Source organism: Gigantopelta aegis, chromosome 1 (assembly GCF_016097555.1).
Source record: "Gigantopelta aegis isolate Gae_Host chromosome 1, Gae_host_genome, whole genome shotgun sequence".
NCBI classification, from domain to species: domain Eukaryota; kingdom Metazoa; phylum Mollusca; class Gastropoda; order Neomphalida; family Peltospiridae; genus Gigantopelta; species Gigantopelta aegis.
The window spans coordinates 16776601-16799860 of record NC_054699.1 but is presented as its reverse complement, the minus strand read 5'-3'; the positions used below and the strand labels follow the sequence as shown (position 1 = coordinate 16799860).

The 23260-nt window shown below is 34.6% G+C and overlaps 2 protein-coding genes across 2 annotated transcripts in view; one reads left to right on the top strand and one right to left on the bottom strand.

The window, feature by feature from the left end:
- Window positions 1–2345, top strand: part of LOC121371321 — a 235223-nt gene extending 232878 nt beyond the window's left edge. Inside the window, exon 6 of the mRNA XM_041497129.1 lies at window positions 941–2345. Coding sequence (XP_041353063.1) covers window positions 941–1443 — 503 coding nt within the window. The 3' untranslated portion in view covers window positions 1444–2345. The remainder of the gene's footprint in view (window positions 1–940) is intronic.
- Window positions 2346–9946: 7601 nt separating this feature from the next.
- LOC121390716 (nucleosome-remodeling factor subunit NURF301-like) lies at window positions 9947–21501 on the bottom strand. Its single transcript, XM_041522651.1, has 9 exons — window positions 21152–21501; window positions 18989–19047; window positions 18293–18373; window positions 16625–16701; window positions 16005–16088; window positions 15138–15199; window positions 14284–14327; window positions 12857–12931; window positions 9947–10522 (listed from the first exon to the last, which is right to left on the bottom strand). The coding sequence occupies exons 1-9, from the start codon at window positions 21445–21447 to the stop codon at window positions 10227–10229; spliced, it is 1074 nt and encodes a 357-aa protein (XP_041378585.1). The 5' UTR covers window positions 21448–21501; the 3' UTR covers window positions 9947–10226.
- Window positions 21502–23260: the final 1759 nt, after the last annotated feature.

Below are 23260 nucleotides of genomic sequence, written 5' to 3'. Positions count from 1 at the left end.
GACAGTCCTAATGTTTGTTTGGAACCAGATATAAAGACAGTCCTAATGTTTGTTTGGAACCAGATATAATGACAGTCCTAATGTTTGTTTGGAACCAGATATAATGACAGTCCTAATGTTTGTTTGGAACCAGATATAAAGACAGTCCTAATGTTTGTTTGGAACCAGATATAATGACAGTCATAATGTTTGTATGGAACCAGATATAATGACAGTCCTAATGTTTGTTTAGATATAATAACAGTCCTAATGTTTGTATGGAACCAGATATAATGACAGTCCTAATGTTTGTATGGAACCAGATATAATGACAGACCTAATGTTTGTATGGAACCAAATATAATGACAGTCCTAATGTTTGTATGGAACCAAATATAATAACAGTCCTAATGTTTGTATGGAACCAGATATAATGACAGTCCTAATGTTTGTATGGAACCAGATATAATGACAGTCCTAATGTTTGTATGGAACCAGATATAATGACAGTCCTAATGTTTGTATGGAACCAGATATAATGACCGACCTAATGTTTGTATGGAACCAGATATAATGACAGTCCTAATGTTTGTATGGAACCAGATATAATGACAGTCCTAATGTTTGTATGGAACCAAATATAATGACAGTCCTAATGTTTGTATGGAACCAGATATAATAACAGTCCTAATGTTTGTATGGAACCAGATATAATGACAGTCCTAATGTTTGTATGGAACCAGATATAATGACCGACCTAATGTTTGTATGGAACCAGATATAATGACAGTCCTAATGTTTGTATGGAACCAGATATAATGACAGTCCTAATGTTTGTATGGAACCAGATATAATGACAGTCCTAATGTTTGTATGGAACCAGATATAATGACAGTCCTAATGTTTGTATGGAACCAGATATACACAAATAAACTAATTTTTTTTTTTTTTTTTTTATCAGTGAATTCAGTTGAGAAAACATCCATTGCACTCGTGGCAATTCTGTTTGTCATCATGACTGTGCTAATTTCCAGCCTTGTTTACATGCGGTTTCGGGTGAAGAGAAGAAGGCACAACGGACTGGTAGACAGCATGGAAGTGGATTTGGTTTCAGAGAACTTGCCCTCACTAACACCACCATCATCACCAAACTCAGTGTTAGGTGGATGGGTGTACACTATGGGATTCAAACGTGTGCACTACCTGCCTACTATAACGGAACAGTCGGAGACGCAGAGCACATCAGCTGATATGTCCAATTTGGCTCAATCAGAAGAAACAAATGCAGGATTTACTGGAACTAACCACTTAGTTTCCCATATAAATGGGCGTGTGGTTTCAGCTGATGCTGCTGCTGCTGCTCAGGAAATATCAATAATCAGTGGTCAAGAAAATACTATAACCCAGACAGCCAATCAGTGTGGTGGTTATGTAGGAGATAATTCTACGTGTCATGTGACTTGAGATTTGTTGAAAAGTTAATGATATGTGATAATTCAGACCACCCCACCCATTTTTATAATATATGTGTCCAAAGTCCATACATAATAGTTTGAGACGACAGTGTTCGAGATTAAAATTTTGGGGCAGTATCCTAGTTGGATACTAACATTTCAAAATCTGGTATCCCACCTGAGAATTTAGTATTATATGGTATCCCGGTGGGATACTGGGTTCTTGAAGTCTGGTATCCAAAATTAAATTCTGGTATCCCCGGGATACCGTTAATCTCGAACACTGGACGTTAATCTCGAACACTGGACGAGTGTTGGAAAATAATATGATTGAATCATATTTATTATATAATATGTACATAATCAAGAAAAGAACATTTTTAGGCCCTCGCATTTCACGTTTCCCATGATTATTATATCGAGCACAACTATTCAACGAAAATACAAAATGTAATGTAATATAAGATTATTTTTAAAAAATAGTTTCCGATGGATTATCATAATGACCAGGTACTGAACCGAAAAAGGGTTTCCCATGAAATTTGAAATCCTATAGCCTGATTTTGATTTAAAAACCATAGAAGCATGTAATGCATAATTACTGGTTTATTATTTTTTGAATGTGTTTTTTTGTATGAAACAAACGAACATGCTTTATAATGTAACAAGCCTACATATCTCTATGTCAGTTTTAAAACGTTTATGACACTTTAGTTACAATGTTTATCAATGTTTAATTTTAATTATTTTATTAAAGCTGCACTCTTTGCTATCCCATCTTTTAACATTGACTATTTTTCGTTCCAGCCAGTGCACCACGAATGGTATATCAAAGGCTGTGGTATGTGCAGTCCTGTCTGTGGGATGGTGCATATAAAAGATCCCTTGCTACTAAAGGAAAAATGTAGTGGGTTTCCTCTCTTAAGACTATATGTCAAAATGACCTAATGTTTGACATCCAGTAGCCTTTAATTAATAAATCAATGTGCTCTAGTGGTGTTGAACAAAACGACTTTTTTTTAACTTATAACATTGATTAAAAATACAAAATACAACAACTATTGTTTTAATAAATGTGTTTATGGTATCAGTATATATGTCTTTTTGCCACAAACAAGCACACGACTATGTCACCATTATATTTAGTATACTATTGTTACACTAACAAGTGGATGAGGCATCGCACATCGTTAGCATTAATGGTCAACTGAGGGGGGCTGGACGTAGCCCAATGGTAAAGTGCTTGTTTGATGCGTGGTCAGTTTAGGATCGATCCCACTTGGTGGGCCCATTTTTTACTATTTCTCGTTCCAACCAATGCTCCACGACTGGTATACATGTATCAAAGGCTGTGGTATGTGCTGTCCTGTCTGTGGGATGGTGCATACAAAAGATCTGTAGACTATTTCAAAATTACCAAATGTTTGACATCCAATAGCTGATGATTAATAAATCAATGTGCTCTAGTGGTGTTGTTAAACAAAACAAACTTTACTTTAACCCGTCTGTGGCATGGTGTATATAAAAGATCTGTAGACTATTTCAAAATTACCAAATGTTTGACATCCAACAGCCGGTGATTAATAAAGCAGTGTGTTCTAGTGGTGGTGTTAAACACAACTAACTGTACTTTAACCTGTCTGTGGGATGGTGCATATAAAAGATCTGCCACTGTTAAAGAATGGCTTGTCACAGGAAGAAAAGGGAATTCCTCTTTTACAAGTTCCAGTCCATATAGCACATGTGTGATACAAGATAAATTTATCACATGGTTTGAAAATGTCTTTATCACTATTATAAGATTAAATTCCATCTGCTTTTAATATTTTTATACTGTACTCTGTAACCCAAAAAAGCCTTACAAATATGGCAGAAAAATTCAGATTTTTGTGAAATTAAATATTTGAATGTATATATACCAGAATATGTTTTGTTGTTTGTCATGTTTTATGTAAATAATATTTTTTCTTTATGTGAAACTAGCTATTAGTAAATTGATTTATAAAATTGTTGTATTGTTTTAAAAGGCGGGATCTAGCTCGGTTGAATGCACAATTGAGGTGCTTGCGTCACAGGATCGAACCACCTCGGTGGATTCATTCAACTGATTGGGTTTTTTCTTGTTCCAACCAGTGCATCACAACTGGTCAAAGGCCATGGTATGTGCTATCTTGTCTGTGGGAAAGTGCATATAAAAGATTCCTTTCTGCATTAGAAAAAGCAGGTTTATTAATCATTGGCTGTTGGATGTCAAACATTTGGTCATTCTGACACTTAGTCATCAGAGAAAACCTGCTACATTTTCCTAATGTAGCAAGGGATCTCATATACGGAATGCACTTTCCCACAGACAGGTTAACTTTATAACAAAACTGTCCCTCGTTCTGAACAAACAGCCCAGATTGTTGAGCAAGTGCTTGTGCAAGAATTTTAGCAAATATAAGTCTAGACTGTGGCAGTTTATAGGAGGTGGGGTTTGGGTCAAAATGCTCCCTTTGAAAATGTATCTTTAAATTATTTTTTAATTAGCTTATGCAGGAAGGGGTTTCAACCCCCAAAACCCACCTCTGCACATGCATCTGTTGAGGTATGTGCCCAGACAATATGCTTAAATAAAATGGAAAAAACAACAACACGTACACAGTAATTGTGAATAGTTTATAATCATTCTTTTATTTTATTAAAAATAAAACATTGCTGATAATTTGGATTTACAGTAAGTGAAAATACAAACAGAATGCCCTAAAATACTTTTTCTTACCATAAAGGGTTAAAATTGTGTAAACTCTCCCGTTTTTTATTCACAACATCATATTTAAAACAAAGTGGGAAATATAATGACTCACCTGCAGTTTAACAGAAAAGTTTAAAAGAAATAACAATCACATTATTGAATTCATTACTAGAAACCTCTTGCATACTAAACTTATTAATAATGCACCAGTCACATGTTGAACTTGTAGTTTAAAAAAAAAGGAAAAAAAAGAGAAATTGAAAAACAACATTTAACTGAGTTTGTATTCTGGTAGTCCGTAAATAACCCCAACATTGTAATCAAGGGTTCGGGTTAGGCCTGTTGTGTGTTGTAGTGCAATAGCATTGACAATTCAAAAATTTTGTGGAAGTGAGTTTTCAATGGAGAATTGGAGATCAGTATAGAATATTAAATAAGCTGCTATTTTTTTTAATTATGTTTACATCCTGAGTGAAATAAAAAAAAATTATGTCACAAGCTTTAGTCGGTGACCAATGAAAATTATTTCACAAAGGATATAAAACTTGATAGGTAGCTTCTTTAATATCTTGTTTTGTAATCATCACTCCGATCGAAATATCTGTATGAGACAATTTTCACAAATTTGAATGAAAAAGAAGAATAAGTATCCCAATAATCATGTTTTAGAACATTAACAAGTCTTGTCCAATATATCACTTCTAAGTATCCATATCATTTTGAAATAAACCAAAATAATTTGAACTGTATGTATAACAAGTATTCTGAGAGTACTGTTAAAGCAATACATGTCCCCTACCAGGCCTAACAAATGTTCATATTTCCTAAATTCATGGGCCATAACTGAAAATTGGGTAAATTACTATAAAAGTGAAACTTGATCTTTAACAGTACAAGATAAAGCTATGAACAAAATTTCCTCTCAATATTTTCAGACACTGGGGAAACAAATCCAGAAAAGAAATAGTTCAAGGCTGATAACGGTAAACTGCCATGAAAGTTAAACGTGATCTGTAACAGAACATGATAAAGTTATACACAAAATGTCAGCTCAATATATCTTGAGGCACTGAAGAAAGAAATCTAGAAAACAAATGTTCATATCTCCTAATTTAAAAGGCCATAACTCTGTTAAAAATGAGTAAATCACCATGAAAGTCAAACTTGATTTGTAACAGTAGCCTATATGATAAAGCTATACACAAAATGTCAGCTCAATATTGCATGTCATTGTAAAAGGAAACAACAACCGGAAAACTATACATGGGACGGACAGACAGACAGACAGGACAGAGATGAAACCTATAGTCCCTTCTGGTTGAACTCGACTAACAATACTGTTTTATCATGCTTGTTATTCAACAAAAACAGTGCAATAAATATCATGGTATGGTTTTGTAACATGCTTTATAATGTAACAAGCCTACATATCTCAATGTCAGTTTTAAAACGTTTATGACACTTTAGTTACAATGTTTATCAATGTTTAATTTTAATTATTATATTAAAGCTGCACTCTTTGGTATCCCATCTTTTAACATTGACTATTTCTTGTTCCAGCCAGTGCACCACAACTAGTATATCAAAGGACTAACAACACTATTTTATCATGCAGGCTTGTTATTGAACAAAAACAGTTCGATAAATATCATGGTATGGTTTTGTAGAATGACATCTAGGTTAGTCTTGTTATGACTGATGACATTCAAGGGCAGACCCAGGACATATTTCAGGGAGGGGACCAAGGGCAAAATGGTACATGGACAAACTCCCTAAAAAGGACACTTTAATGAAAATTGTTAACAAATTGTTAAAAAGGGAGCCCTTTATTTTTTAGGGGGGGGGGGGGGACTGGTCAGCCTTTTATTTTTAAGGTCCTCCTGTTCACTTCCCTTGGATCCACCCATGCCATCAGTAGCTTTAGCATATCAGTTAGCACTGAAGAAGAATTCAGTTGAACATTCTAGATTTGATCACATGATCACAAGACAGATGCAATGAGATTTTTGTATTGCCACCACAAACAAAATAAAAATTATATTAAACCATGTTTGCATAGAGGACAAATTTCAGCAGATCCATAATACATAAAGTAATAATTACAGTGCCTCCCACTTCACACAATTCTGGACCTGACCCGTGTGTGTGAGTGGAGGGTGGGGGTCATTATGTTTTATAGAAAATAAAAGTGGAGAAATATAGTAAAATTGTCTATAAGAGTTGAAGCAGGCATTGTGGGTTTTTTATGTTTAAAGTTTGTTTCGTTTATCGACACCACAAGAATACATTGATTTTTTGTTTGTTTTAATGTTTTGCACTTGGTACATTCCTAATCAATTGTCTGAATATTTTTTGTGGTAATAAAAAAAAAAACCATTTGTACTGGTATGTGTTTGCGCAAAATATGTGCATTTTTGGAATACATGTAAATAAATGATTATGCTCATAGGAGCCATTTTACTCCAAGAAATAAACAGATCAGTACAGCACAATGTAATGATCTGTATTTTAAATGATTTTGTTACTATATACAAATGTATAATTGCAATTTCTTTTTTTTTAAACATTAAAATGTTCTGCTTTATATTATTCTAAAACATGCACATTATGATTAAAAATAGACAGATGATAACTGTAACAAATATAACATAATATTGAAATACACAAAGTTGAGCAGAATTTAACGTTAAAAACAAAACAATTTTAACAAACATTAAAACTTCAAATTTCACTTTTACAAAAAAAATTTTTTTTAATAATATTCACTGTACAACTCATCCCTTGCTGCTAATCAAAAACAGTAGCCCATGAAGTGGTATCAGTGGATTTCCTCTCTCAATATCTGTGTGGTCTTTAACCATATGTCTGACGCCTTATAACTGTAAATAAACTGTGTTGAGTGCATCGTTAAAAATAAAACATTTCCTTCCTTCCTTTTTTAAAATTCCATCAGGGCAGTTTCAAATATAAGTGGTGAAGGTGAGAAACAATTGTCCATAACATCCACTGGTCACCCATACAATTTAACAATACACATACTTTTCACAGCATGCTGTGCTACTGTTATAATCCATCTCTATCCATCAGTTATGCTTAGGCCCTAACTTGTCATTAAATACATGTGCGACTGAACTACGACCAATTCTAACTAGAAACCAATCAACAAATGTAAGTAAGCTCATTTATAAAGATAAAAATATTAAATAATAAATTAAACCATATTAATAATTATATAAAAATATCTCTAGTTATATATATGCACGAAAGTAGTGAAACAGGACTCACATTTTGTGATTATCTCGACCCTTTTAATCCTGAATATTTTTTTTTTATTATTTTGGAAAAATAAGCAAACAATAACCAAAAAATCCAATACTAATGAGAACACAAATATTTGTATGATAACAAATATTTTGTTGTATAATACAATGTATGTGTGAATGTAGCAATACCATATTTGGTATGTTTTTTTACTTGGGGCTCACACATGTTTTTGGTTTAGCCAGACATGTAGAGTATTTCCTTGAACATTATTAAAATGTGGTTTAATTTAAGTAATATTTTATTAGCCAAAGACTAAATGTTGTAGCTACTTTGTACAAAAATTAGCACTTGGCTAATTTGGAAATGGATAGGGTGAGACCTGCTAAATGTATACATGTGATACAGATCTAAATTGACATAGTATACATATCAAATTTAAAGGTACTCTGTTTTTGCTTTGAATATCAATTTATAATTAAATTTCTGTTACATTCAGTACAACATAACGTCATCCCATTGGTCCAAACATAGCAATGGAAGTTTGTTCATTTCTCGATGAACGTATAAATTACCTCGTCAAGGAATGTTATATCTGATGACATCATTTTTTATGTGCAAGTTGTCTTATTGAGCCGTATTGTTTATGGACCAAAAATAATTTAAAATAAGTATGAAGTTTTAGTGTTATTATTAGCAAGTATGATTCAAATTTAATTATAAATAATGTCTGTTATTTCTTTTGCGTTCATCTGGGTATGAAAAAATATATATCATCTGCAAACTTATGTGAGAATGATCTTTTGTTGTTCATACCCCAATGAACATAAATGAAATAACAGAAAATCCTTAATTGCATATCTGACATGTTTTTGTTGTTCTAATTAATACAATAGCACATGCTGCACAAAATGTAATAGTCTTATATCAGACAGGCTGGAAAATTAAAGGGACATACCCTATTTTTTAAACACTAAAGCATATGTTTTGACTATTATAGCCACTTTTGATCACTGAAATCCTACTTTACTTAGATTTTATTACTTAGATTTTATGGTTTAGATTATCAATTTCCGCACATTCGAAGTGTTTTTGGTCATCCCTGTTTTTTTAATATCACAAAATGCATTTCTCATATTTTTAAAAACACACGTGCGTCTGAGAAGTAACAGTTATGGAGTCGAGTTTTAGCCTTACTTTTAGAGTCACAGACTCATGTTTCACTCAACTGTAACTTTATCCAAATGTGTTACAGGTTTGTAGATTAACTAAACTTAGTGTTAATTTTCACGGTTTGAAACTAGGGTCTGTCCCTTTAACTAAACTTAATGTTAATTTTAACGAGTTGAAACTAGGGTCTGTCCCTTGAACTAAACTTAGTGTTAATTTTCACGTGTTGACTCTAGGGTCTGTCCCTTGAACTAAACTTAGTGTTAATTTTCACGTGTTGACTCTAGGGTCTGTCCCTTGAACTAAACTTAGTGTTAATTTTCACGTGTTGACTCTAGGGTCTGTCCCTTGAACTAAATTTAGTGTTAATTTTCACGTGTTGAAACTAGGGTCTGTCACTTTAACAGGATTCTCTGCTACCACAAATCACAGATTTTGGGTCAGAACCATTAAAATATGAGATGGAATCCCAAAATATTTAGATGACTTCAGATTGATGATTCCAATGGAATAAAAACAAAACAAAAAAACAACAACAACAAATTCAATGTTATGTTCGCAGTATAAAAAATAAACAAGTGTCAGTGTCTTTAAAAGTTAAAAATCAATTTCAGTTTTGGATCCACAAGTAATCCACAAGTTAAAAATTGATTCCATTTTTGGATCCACAAGTTAAAAACTGATTTGAGTTTTGGACCCACAAGTTAAAAACTGATTCCAGTTTTGACTTCATAAGTAATTATATAAATCACAAGTTAAATACCAATTTTATTTTTGGATCCTTAAGTAAGCCACCAGTTAAAAACAATTTCATTTTAGATATATAAGTAAACTACAAGGTGAAAATCCATTTAATGTTTTTTAATCCATAAGTAAACTGCAAGTTAAAAGCTGATTCCATTTTGGATTCTAAGTAAACCAGAAGTTGAAAACCAATTTAATTTTTTAATTCATACGTAAACCACAAGTTAAAAATCAATTCCAGTTTTGGATCCATACGTAAACCGTAAGTCTCTAACAAAGAGACATTTTTTTTTTCTTTCCACCATCTTGAAATCCATTATAAATTAAAGTTTTTCTCTTTTTTTTAAATGACATTTTATTCTCCCATCCCTAGCCATGCAAGACAGACCCATTCCATGACGTCAGCCCATGCGGAATAAATCTGTCTTGCGTGGGCTATGACGCCATTGAATTTAACATTGAGAGTATTACGGCGTTGGTAATATATGACGTCATATCAATGTGAGTTGGCTAGTTTTAGATCAATATTTTGTTATTAAAACCTTCATTATAAAAACTATCTTGTTAATTTGTAGTGATAAATAATATTTAACACATGAAACAGATGCGGAAAATATGATAGTGTAGATTATTTTTTATAAAACGGTCAAATAAAGAAGTTACTTTTTCAGCCATTTTTGTTTGTTCGTGCAAAATAATGGTTTATTTATGGAATGGATGGGAGAAAACGACTCCATCATAAGCGGTCATGTGAGATAGAACAAATACACCCTCGGTGGTGGAAATTTCTACCCTGGGACTCGGTAAGCCTCGTCCCGGGTCAACCTTTCCACCACCTCGGGTGTACTATTTCTATCTCACATGACCGCTTATGATGTAATCTATTATTCTTGCATTTCCATCAAGAGTGATGCTGCGGCATCTAGTGATCCCGTCTGCTGGAAAATGTCCGCCAGAACTTCTGGAGAAAAGTTCGGGAACATAGCACTCAGCTGACTGACTTCATCACCGGTTCCAAGATATAGCCCCTCTCCAAAATCAGTCGACAGCTCATCTCTGAAGTTGGTCGATGATTCTTGTGGGAAAACATGCGGCTGTGGTGGTGGTTGATATGGTTTCGGTTGCGATGCCAGTCGGTGTGGTCCTGGTGACAATGCTTCATACATTCCACTACTTTCACCTAAAATAACACATGTAATAATGTAATAATTATGAAAGCAGTACCGTATTACTGGATTTACTGTTATACAGTGAAACTTGTCTAAACCGGATCACACCATAGACCTAATATTTATCCGATTTAGACCGAATCCAGTGTATAAAGGGAGCGGAGCAGATAATTTTAGCATGCTCATATACCACTAAGGTTTCGAGCATGTCTATCCCGGTTCCTGTCTCTGGATAGCCAGACTTGGGACAGAATTTAAAGGGTCACGTTTTAGAATTTAGAAAATTTGGGTCCATGCAACTTGGCTAGTTTAAACAGGTTTTACTGAATATGTTTTTTATAATTTCAATTTTAACACTCACAATTATCAGAGCCGTAATGAAAGAAATGTTTTATTTTAACAACACTCTCAACATATTTTATTTACAGTTATATGGCGTCGGACATATGGTTAAGAGCAAGATATCTTTTTATATGCACCATTCCATAGACAGGATAGCACATACCACGGCCTTTGATGTACCAGTCGTGGTGCACTGGCTGGAGCGAAAAATAGCCCAATGGGTCCACTGGCACAGATCGATCTCAAACCTACTGCACATCAAACGAGTGCTTTACCACTCTGCTACGTCTCGCCCCGAGCCGTAATTAATGCAAAATAACGTTGTAGTTACATACGGTAAAAATCTTCATACAATGCCAGCACCTACCAACTTTAAACCTGAGACATGTTCAGAAAAACCAGCATTGGTGAACAGTTTTGATAGGTTTCCTTCACATTCTGTTATTTGAATTCATTTAACATTAGGCATGAAAACCAGTCTAGTGAAGAGCCATGAGCGCTCTGGCTCATGCATGTACCTCTTGTAACTCTACTAATAATTACGGCTTGAAATTCATTGTTTAGCTGATGCGCGGTCGGTCTACGATCGATCCCCGTCAGTGGACCCATTTGGCTATTTTTTGTTCCAGCCAGTGCTCCACAACTGGTGTAACAAAGGTTGTGGTATGTACTATCCTGTCTGTGGGATGATGCATATGAAAGATGCCTTTCTGCTAATTGAAAAGAGTAGCCCATGAAGTGGCGACAGCAGGTTTCCTCTCTCAATATATGTGTGGTCTGTAACCATATGTCTGACACCATATAAGCGTAAATAAAATGTGTTGAGTATGTCATTAAATAACACATTTCCTTCCTTCATTGTCTAGAGTGGGAAGAAATCTTTGCTTCTCAAATTTTAATCTTGAAGCAATTTAAGCTAGAGATTTATAAGCAGTGATAGAATACAGGTATTGATATAAATTCTATAGCCAGGGCTAGCTTTGGTACTCACCAAATTCGCCAAATGTGAATTTTAAACACAACTTGTGAATTTTATTTTAATTTGGCAAAATAATTTCATGCTATGATTAATATTTTGTTAAAAATAATGGTGCGTTTCTGCAATTGTTTTGAGTTCATCAGATAATTTGGCGAATTTTTTTACATACACAGAGCTAGACCTGCCATAGCTGTATATTTTAAGCTGGAATGAACAAAAAAAAGCTCATGAATCTAATTATTAGAAAGCACTTTTAGCAGTTTTTGCCTCTTGCACAATGTTAATTTCGAGCCATGACTGCTGGGCCATTGAGGAATTAATAACTTGACTTTTAACAACAGACTCGCCATTCTCACTTCCCATAACTCTCCTGAGACTAGTTCAAGGAGAGTGAAATTAGCTCCCCTTATATTATCAGCATGTGAGTTTATAGGTATGACTAAACCAAATAAAATCCCATAGGCGACCATGTTAACGTTTGTGTTTAAAAACACTATATACATTATATCAACCAAACTATGACCCATAAATATCAGTACCATAACCTCTACCTCAATGTATCAAGTGAAGAAAATGGTACCTTTCATGGCTCATTTTCGGTATAACCAGATCTTTTTACAACACCCCTAGTTTCGCACAAAATTCGAGTACTTTTTTGTACAGGTACCCCATACATGTTCCAAGCACAAGGCTACTTGACACAGTTGTACTAGATAAAATAAAATTGCATACTATGGTATGCAATTTTATTTCATCTAGTACAACTGTGTCAAGTAGCCTTGTGCTTGGAACATGTATGGGGTATCTGTAACTAATTTTTTTTACAACCAACACACTCATATTTATAACCAATCACAGGACTTATGGTGTTAACTTCTCTATCAAAAGTTCGGTGCACCTCGAACTTTGACCCAGCCGGAAATTATTTGGTTTAGTGCTACCTTACATGGTATCAGTATGGTGATATCTTAAATGCCTCCCCATAATTTACGTAAGGGGAGCAATTAATGTAACCACTAGTTACCTGCTCCTCTGTGTTGAGCTATTGGCCTGGACGATCCAGGTGACACTGGGAACGGCAGTGTTGTAGGCTGGGAAGCTGAAACGTGTACATAAAGGAGAGGAATGTTAAAATTGTCTATCGACATAAAATAGCCGATGTGTATTTTCGTTAAACATTCATTCATTCATTGACATAAAAGCACATGGTTTCAGTTAGGGTCTCCATGAGTACTTGAGTACTAGGGCACAGGTAGTGTCTAGGAAGACTCGAGTCCGTTCACAGGACTTGAGTACCCGTACAAGGTGGAATACAATGATCAACTAAAATACAATGGACAATGTAGGACAATAATTTCAGTAGTAGATAATCAACGATTTAAGTTGCAGAATAATTATATGATCATGCGCTAGTTTCTCTTAATTTGAAACTGGCCATCCGTCTGTCACAACAGTGGATGTATCAACTGGTTTCTAAATGTAATACAACGGCATGATTTGGCATCCATGTTCAGCGCTGGAATTAAAATACACAATGCTATTTTACTTCATTCCTTAATCTCATCATCATCTAGTGTAAGTGCTAGGTACTTGAGTCTGGGTCGAGTTTGACTCTCGAGTACTCGAGTCGAGTTTGACTCTGGAGTACTCGGGTCGAGTTTGACTCTCGAGTACTCGAGTCGAATATTTTGGACATGTGGAGGCCCTAGTTTCAGTGATACGTCTCAGCTAAATCCCAACTCATAGGTTCTGGATACATGAGGCTATATAAACACACATGCACATAAACACACAAACATACTACACAAACACACTACCAACACATACATACAAACACTACCCACATACTACATACACAGATAAACACTAAAGACACAAACAAACATACTACACACACGTATAAGCACTACAGACACTACACAAACATAAAAACTACAGACACTACACAAACATACTACACACACACCCAAACATACTACACACATATAAAAACTACAGACACTACACAAACATACTACACACACATATAAAAACTACAGACACACACAAACATATTACACACACATAAAAACTACAGACACACACAAACATACTACACACATATAAAAACTACAGACACACACAAACATATTACACACACATAAAAACTACAGACACACACAAACATACTACACACATATAAAAACTACAGACACACACAAACATAATACACACACATAAAAACTACAGACACACAAACATACTACACACACATAAAAAAACTACAGACACACACAAACATATTACACACACACACATATAAACACTACACACACACAAACATACTACACACACACATATAAATACTACAGACACACACAAACACTCCCACAGATGGAACCGAACCTACTATGGCACTGGCTATCAAGGGAAATAACTAAATATTCATATTATTCTAGACCCGCTAATTACCTGGCTTTTGACTTTCCAGTTTGTCTAAGAAGGCACTACGTTTTCTGCAAATAAAAGTGAAACAAAATATTAAATGTGCAAATCTTCAAATTTGAGCAAAAATAATAGAGACATTCGGGTAAAATGAACTGGCCTGAAATCTTTTCACCATGTATTTCCATCATTCTAGTAACAATAGTCATTGTAATTCTTATAGAATTGTGTAGTAATTCATCAGCAGCCCTATATATATATATATATATATATGTGTGTGTGTGTGTGTTATCCTGATTTAGGCATTTTTTTTAATTCAGGCAAAAAATCAGCCTGCCTCCCCTACAAAAATGGGATGATTAAAATTGAATGGGTGCCCGTATGCCTAAAATTTATATAACCAACAGACGAACAAAACAATGGTTTGCATGAAATATTGTGCCCTGAATATGTATTTTCCTTTTAATAAAGCCTTTGTCAATTATAATCCTAAAGCACAGTGCTTAATTTAAACATGCTATTGTGCATCTATTATTATATGAATAAAATTTCACTAGTTTATTTTTAGGCAATTATTTTCTAGGATAAACTAGGCCTAAGAATGACATGCATATTTTAACAGTGAAGTGAAAATATTGTAGTGTATAAGATTAGCCCTGTAAGAGTTGCCTTCTTATTTCTGAAAGAGTTACCTTCTCATTTCTACATGACATTCATATTTTAAAAGTGAAGTAAAAATATTGCACAGTGTTTAAGATAAACCATGTAAGAGTTACCTCCTCATTTCTGAAAGAGTTACTTCCTCATTTCTGGATGACATTCATATTTTAACAGTGAAGTGAAAATATTTCAGTGTTTAAGATAAGTCATGTAAGAGTTACCTCCTCATGTCTTCCTTTAACTTCTCTTCTCGTCTTCTTTCCTTCTCCTCCTTTAACTCCGACTACGAGAAAATAATTCATTTACATCACCATGTTACTTATTATACATGATTACACACCATTATTAAATTAACCACATCACTAATTATACCATATTTCCAATTATATTATATGGCAATTTATATAGGCCTACATGTAATTTTATTATCCATATGGTTAAACATAACCGAGTTAATAATAATCATATGAACCACATGTGTAATAACAAGTGTAATGACGTAATTGTGGGAAGCGACGTCATAACATGACGTTGTTTCTCCGGTCCTATCTCAGACTGTGCATTTGAAATATGACGTCATTTTGTAGTCTCCTTCTAGTTGTGGCTGAAACATTTTGAGCTGAGTCTTGTTTATAACAATAATAATATGAATAATAAAGAAATTATTACACTCGCGTGCAGGTCGTACTGATTTTACGAAACTCGTGTCAGAATTAATGCAAAAATCCTGACACTCATTTAGTAAAATCAGTACGACACACAAGCTCAGATAATGATCTCTATATAATACAACTGTCAATACTTGGTATAAATTAGGTCAAATGGCCAATGAGAGTGTGTGTGGTGTGTGGTGTGTGTAGAGACATACAGACACATATATACATGTACATTCAAGCGTAACAAACGTAAAAATAACACTGACAAATACTCTTATATTACTGACATATTATGTTTATTTTGTTTAACGACACCACTAGAGCACATTGATTAATCATCACCTATTAGATCTCAAACATTTAAAAATTGTCCCGTGGTAATAAATATTCTTTTTTCTTTAATATTAAGCACATTAAAAACATTATTTATACCTGTCGTCTAGCGTCCAGTTTTTTCTGTTCATAAACAGAATCTTCGGACACTTTCTTTTGTTCCTGCCATTGTTGCTGTTTTTTCTGCAAAATTATAAAGACAACAAACTAGTTACTTACAATGCATGTACCATTAAAATGTTAGAATAAAATGTCTGATATCAGTAATAAATGAAACACTTGTTACCAATAATAACTGAAATATTTGACCCTAATAACAAAAATAAAATGTCTAATATCAGTAATAACTGAAACATCTGACACCAAAAATAAAATGTCTAATATCAGTAATAACTGAAACATCTGACACCAAAAATAAAATGTCTGACATCAGTAATAAATGAAAATTGTTTGACACCAATAATAAAATAAAATGTCTGACACCAGTAATAAATGAAAATTGTTTGACACCAATAATAAAATAAAATATCGGACATCAGTAATAAATGAAACCTTTGACACCAATAATAACTGAAATGTCTGACACCAAAAATAAAATGTCTGATATCAGTAATAAAGGAAACATGTCACCCCAAAACAAGCAATAAATACACTAAACTTGATTGTAATTACGTAAATAATTTGTTAATTAGGCACTGCTACACAAATTTCATAAATACCAGTCTCTGCAACTTCGCATTAGCTTGCTTTCTTTCAGCATCTCTCCGGGCTTCTGCCTCACTTTTCTCACCCCCACCTGTAGCACAAGATATTATCTACAATCAGATCATGTTACAACAACTGTCATTAACAGGGGCGTCGATAGGAATTTGACATTGCGGAGGGGGGTTGGTGCGGAGGTGTCCTCCTCTTTGTGTAGGGGGTTTGGGGAAGACTCCTGTGAAAGGTTTTCTAATATGTCTCTTTGAATGGTGCTATTTAATTAACGTTCGGGCGATTCAATCACCAATTTTATTTTGAAAGTTAGACTTTTTAAAATCGTCTCTTGCCGAATAATTGGGGCGACAACTGACTCCTCTGTTGCCCCAGCTTCGACGCCCCTGATTAACTGAAATACAGTGCTAGTATCTACTTATATGTAAATGATTTGAAGCATAAACAAAATACAGTATTATTATGGTATCTTTTAATCGATAAAACGTATAAATAGAAAACAAAGACAACTATCAATATAACTGCTTATAGGAATGGGAGTTCTATTAACATGCCCATATCCAATGAAGATTCAGGCATGCCCATCCTGGGCTTAGCCTCTGACATTGCCAGTGATCAATTCCAGGATAAATACAATACAGTACTATTATCTATGTAACCACTGATAATTATATAACAGAAAATAGGCATAATTAAACAGAATACAAGATAGCTCTATCTATAAATGTTTATAATTATTAATTCTTTAAAAGTGTACATCAAAAATGTTGATAATGCAAAAGGTGTTTTTATTGATTTTTTTTTCTTTTAATTTTAAAGTGTATGTTTTGTATTATCTGCTCCCCTTCAGTATTCAGTTTGAAAAAAAAACAAAAAAAACTTAACTTGGTGTTTACTACTGCTTTGTAAATCAGCTCTCAATATCCATAGATTAGTGTTCCTGCATTCTTGAATTTTGTAGAAACATGATTTAACTCATTGGCCGCCTGTTATATACTTTAAAACTGGCATTTAATCCTAATGATTTCTCGCTCCAGCCAGTTCACCACGACTGGTACATTGAAAGGTCGTGGTATGTGCTATCCTGTCCATGAGATGGTGCATATAAAAGATCCCTTGCTTGTAATGTAAAAGAGTAGCCCATGAAGTGGAGACGGCGGGTTTCCTCTCTCAATATCTGTGTGGTCCTTAACCATATAACCGTAAATGAAATGTGTTGAGCGTGTCGTTAAATAAAACATTTTCTTCTTCTAATGTTTTTGGGGTCTTTTAATTATACACATAACAAAAGTATTAAGTGTCTCACTTGTAGCCTTCTAGAACTTTTAACCATGGTCCCCAATTGTCGTCAAATTCTGTATGTAAACAGTTTTTGTAATATATGTATTTTTCTATTTGTAATTTATCTTTAATAAAATTGTTGATACCAGTTTCATTTAGTGTACTCTTTTGTAATTTTGATTTGTATATGTAATATTTTACATTAACAATTAACCAGTTTACAAATATATGTTTACTATTTATAATTCCAAATAAGACTGTGTTCCTATTCAACTGGGTATAAAAACCTTTTTGTAATAAACATTTTCTATAATACTCCAGAGTTCAACGACTCTAATCCTAATGTTTGTTTTGACTTGCAAGAGGATGAGAATGAAGTTGGTTTTACTTACCCACCGTTCCAACATAGCTCACATGTTTTAACTTAGTTTTTTCTTTGTAAGCCTCATATTGCTGAGTTTCTCTTTGGGCTTCTGCAACAAACAATTTAAGAATTAAAGCAGGTAACCTGGGATTTCAACTATCATGTAATGTGAAACACATGTATGGTCATTTTGTACCTTTCTCATATAATGTTCTGTAATAATAAAACCATTCGCCTCTTTTAATTAATTTTTTATTTGTTTTTGTTTTTTGGGGTGATTATAAATATTTGATAACAATTCATCTGTAATAAAAACATTGACTATGACTGCCTGCATTTATTATTAAAATGCACCTGCTCTGCAAAATCACTGAAAATCTGTCCATGGACACCAAAAAAAACCTCCTTAGTTAACCCTCCAAAATTACTAGCCTTTATTACTAGCATTAACCTCCATACTAATATTGACATATATTTATGCAGTACTCTAAAGACGATGGTGGAGATATTTTTACCAACCAACACAGGGCTTCTGTTTCAATTTTGTTCGATTGGTGGAACTTTAAGAATAATTCTCAATTAATTCCAACTGCCCAATTTAGTACACCCAACATAAATCATAACTGAGGGAAGCCAGTTTAGTTACTGCTGAAATGTTAAACAGTCAATGTAACAGAAATGTTTAATATGTCTCGATTTTGGATTAACTTATAGAAATACATACGACTTATTATCTGTTGCCGCTTCGCCTGATTTGGTGTCAACATAGAGAAAGCTCCAAGACTGAAAGTAATAAGAATGAATGGAAAAATGAATGAATAAATGAATGAATGAAAGAATGAAAGAATGAATGAATGAATGAATGGTTTAGCGACACGCCCCTATTAGTAAGAAGAAAATTGGTTACAAAATATATATATTTATATATACAATGTATATCAAAGGCAATATTTCTCAAGGTCTTAAAGACAAAGAAAATTAACCAAGACATATTTTAGAAAGAAAATCTGTTCGTGAATTCAATGGATAATTTGTGAAACTTCATCTTTAATTTTCAGTCAGTCATCCTCTATATAATAAGCCTCGATTTAAGTCAAAGCTCCTTCAACATTCTTTAAAATAAATAGCAAAAACATTTATCATCATTGGACTGATGGGTATCATCAAAATTTGAAAGTTAGAAAATTTCCACATGTCTACTATAATGTATGACAATCATGTGGGTGGCACTGCCAACGATTTATACATCTTGATTAATATTAATACTAATTGTAACTGATCTTGCTGCAGTTTTTAGCAATATAGGGGAACAAGTTAAAGTTTGTTTTGTTTAATGACACCACTAGAGCACATAGATTAATTAATATGTACCAGTGCTTACAAGTACAAGAAAAAATGTGGCAGCACTCTGAAACATTGTTAAAAGGGGGTGCTGTCATGTTTTTTCCTATAGTATGTATATTAATTATCAGGGCTATCTCTGGGTCAAAAGAAAATTTTGCCAAATTATCTACTAAACTTCAAAAATTTCAGAAAGTTATTTTCTAACAAAATATAAATTATTACAGGAAATTAATTCGAGTGTCAGAGCTAGCCCTGGTTATTAATGTGTGAAATAATTGTTATCAGCAAACTCAAAATTGATTGATTGCATGACGATGTAAAAGGTATTTAACATCAAATTACATAGGGTTATTATTGTATCCAAACTGGAATCTTTGGCTACTCAGTAATTGACAGAAATTCTTCATTTTCATTGTAAAGTGATTACCGTATTATAACTGTCCAAATGTCTGTCTGTCTAGCTCTCAACTTCAGAGTATGTGCAGGGATATATCCAGCATTTACCACCAGATTTTTACATTGGTGAATGATGCAGTACACCACTGTTAAATTAATTTATTAGAACAGACATAATTAAATATATTTAATTATATATATTGGGAACTTTTAGCATAGAAATCGGGAATTTTCAGGAAGGGGCCTTTGTTCAGAGGTAACAGGTCATTTCGCCATTATTTCTAGTTTACCTGAGTCGTTTTGAGCAGGGTTGATTCGTACCTCCAACCAAGTCATTTTGCCCCATGTTTCGATTCACCCTAATTTTGATTTTGTTAATAAAGTATATTTATTCATTGATTTGTTCTATATCCATTGATTTTTACATATCAGACATTGCGATCTATATTGCGTGTTTATATTTACAGATAAAAATATTATAATTTTGTTTATTTCCAATGTCATTTACTCAAGCCATATACACAAAATATGTACAGGCCTTAGATAATATACAGACAATGTATTCACATTAATAATTAATTTATGAACAGTCACACTGCATACTACTGATGTGCTGTGGTTTCTTATTAAATATACTACATACCCAGCTGAGGTTAAAACACCAAGTAAGGTATGTTGATTTTGCCTGGCTTCAGCTGACAGAAAGTAAACAGCTGATAAAGCATTAATATCCAAAGACAGAAAATTACCTAATATGTAGTAATGAATAATGAATAAACAGAAGGGAAAAAAATACTTCAAAACTATAATAAATATATTTATTTTGGGGGGCGAAACGAATCGGTATGAATGAGATTTAGGGCAAACCAACCCTGGGTGAATAGGCCTAAGAGCGAAACAACGCAGTGTTCGAAATGGTTTTAGGGCGAAATGACCCGGATTCTTGTTCAGACCCACTGAATGCCTGGATAAATCTCCGATGGGTAGATGAACTATATGGGTAGATACATGTAAGTTCACTACATCGACTTCTCTTACTAACAACTAACCACTAACCCAGATTATAGCTGAGGTGTGTGCCCATGACAGCGTGCTTGAATCTTAATTGGACCATAACTACGGAAATAAGTAAAAATAAATGAATTACTGAGAGAGCTGTTGCTCCGAGCTAGCTTGGTCAGCTTCTGGATTCGAATCTTCAGTTTCGGCAGCAGGATCAATTCCTGGTCGATTCCCTCTTCCAGCGCCACCACTGCGATTTGGCAAATTATTATTTGGGTTCCACATCCCTCTTCCGGGAGGTTGCCTTGCCCGTCTGGTGTTTGCGTTTGACGCAGCTGTCGCTTCGCGGCTACTTCTACCTACATTCGCCAGAGATCTTGGTTTAGCCCCTCTTCCGCGAGTTGTCGTTGTCGAACCGGAAGCATTATGTGTCCTACTCATTATCTTCGTTGATTTTATTCCTAATTAAACGTACTTTCAGTTTCGTAACACCATTTCAACGAACGGTAGTCATTTTGGAATTCTGGAATTCCCCACAACAAAAAACGACACAAATGGGAGATAACTCTTGGGTTAATAGTTTGATTATTATTAAAATAGGTTACATACAACTGTTTTTGTTTGTTTTGTTGTTTGTTTTTGTTTGGGGTTTTTTGTTGATGGAGGGGGGAGGGGGAGAAGTGTCGTTGATTTGGGTTTTGTGGGGGGGGGGGGTTTGTTTTTTTGTTTTTTTTCCACAAGGATTTCGATAGATAAAGTTTAATTGTCCATGGACATTTTTTGAAAGTTATTACTGTGCAATTTCATGGGTATCAGGTCGTTTCGTAACCATACCGGTTCGTACCCAAAAACATACCAGTTCGTACCCAAAGGCATACCAGTTCGTAACCAGAGGAACATCGGCATACCAGTTCGTAGCCACATTTGTACATGTTATTTAATGAAAAACAAAACAACAAAAATCCAAGCCAACTGCATTTTAATAATTAGCGATTAGAAATTGTCACGAAGAATCATGTCAAGCGAAGTCAGCTTATTTGTTGATATATTTCAAATATATAACATTTTTTTTTTTACATGACAAAAAACATGTTCGTTACGGGGACCAGACAACTCGGACCGGGGGACAACTCGGCCCAGACATCTCGGCCACGGGGCCGAGTTGTCCGAGACAACTCGGCCCCGTGGCCGAGTTATTAGACTGATAGACGGGGCATGCTGTGACACATTATATGCGTGTTAAGTATGATAGTTGGCCATGTCGTAGTGTCGAAGTATTGTACTATAGTAATAATAATGCATTATACTGATAGATACCGCTAACTATATGGTCACCATTAAGAATGACAATTGTGCATGTCGTAGGCGCATATCGTAGTGTCGGATGGGTTTCTAGAAGTATTGTACTATAGAAATAACGCAAAAGACATCATTTGCCAAATTCCCACATTTATTACATTAAATACATACGCACATATGTACGCAAAAAAACCAACAGAACACATATACATAAATAGTTATAATAAAGAAATAAAACACCAATCACCAAAAGAACATAGAAATAAAACGTCCAACAAAAGATAAAAGTCAGTGTGCAACAGGGGCGTACAGCTTTCCACAGGCAGACAGGAATCTAGAAGTGGACACTTCACCATCTGTGTAGCGTCCCCACAGTTCGAAAATTTTCCCCTGCAGATTCCTGAAAGCCTTCCTCTGTCGCCGTCGCATCTTCCTCTCTGAGACGAACCGGCATGTCAGAGGAACCAGCCTGGCTTCAGTGTGGAGCATGGGAACCAACTTGTAGAAGGGAGGGGCTGTTCCAAGGGCACGGTGGTTCAGTCGGTGATGCCAGCCCTCCACATCGTTGTTGGTCCTCACACTGGTTGAAGACTGACCAGGCGTTCACAGACCACACGCTGCTCCTCATTCACATAGTCCATGAGGGTCACCAGTCAACAATTTATCAATTTAACAAAAAACAAAAAACACATTCTTTTATTTCTGTGAGAATACTTTAATTTAAAAAAACAACACTTGTTCAACAATATTGTTCAACAATAGACAAGATTGTCCATGTGCCGAGTTGTCGCTGGACTCCGGGCCGAGTTGTCTCGCGGTGGGCCGGGTTGTCTCAGAACTCTGGGCCGAGCGGTCTCGACGTGGGCCGAGTTGTCTCAGAACTCTGGGCCGAGCTGTCTCGACGTGGGCCGAGTTGTCTGGGCCGAGTTGTCCTCCGGGCCGAGTTGTTTGGCAT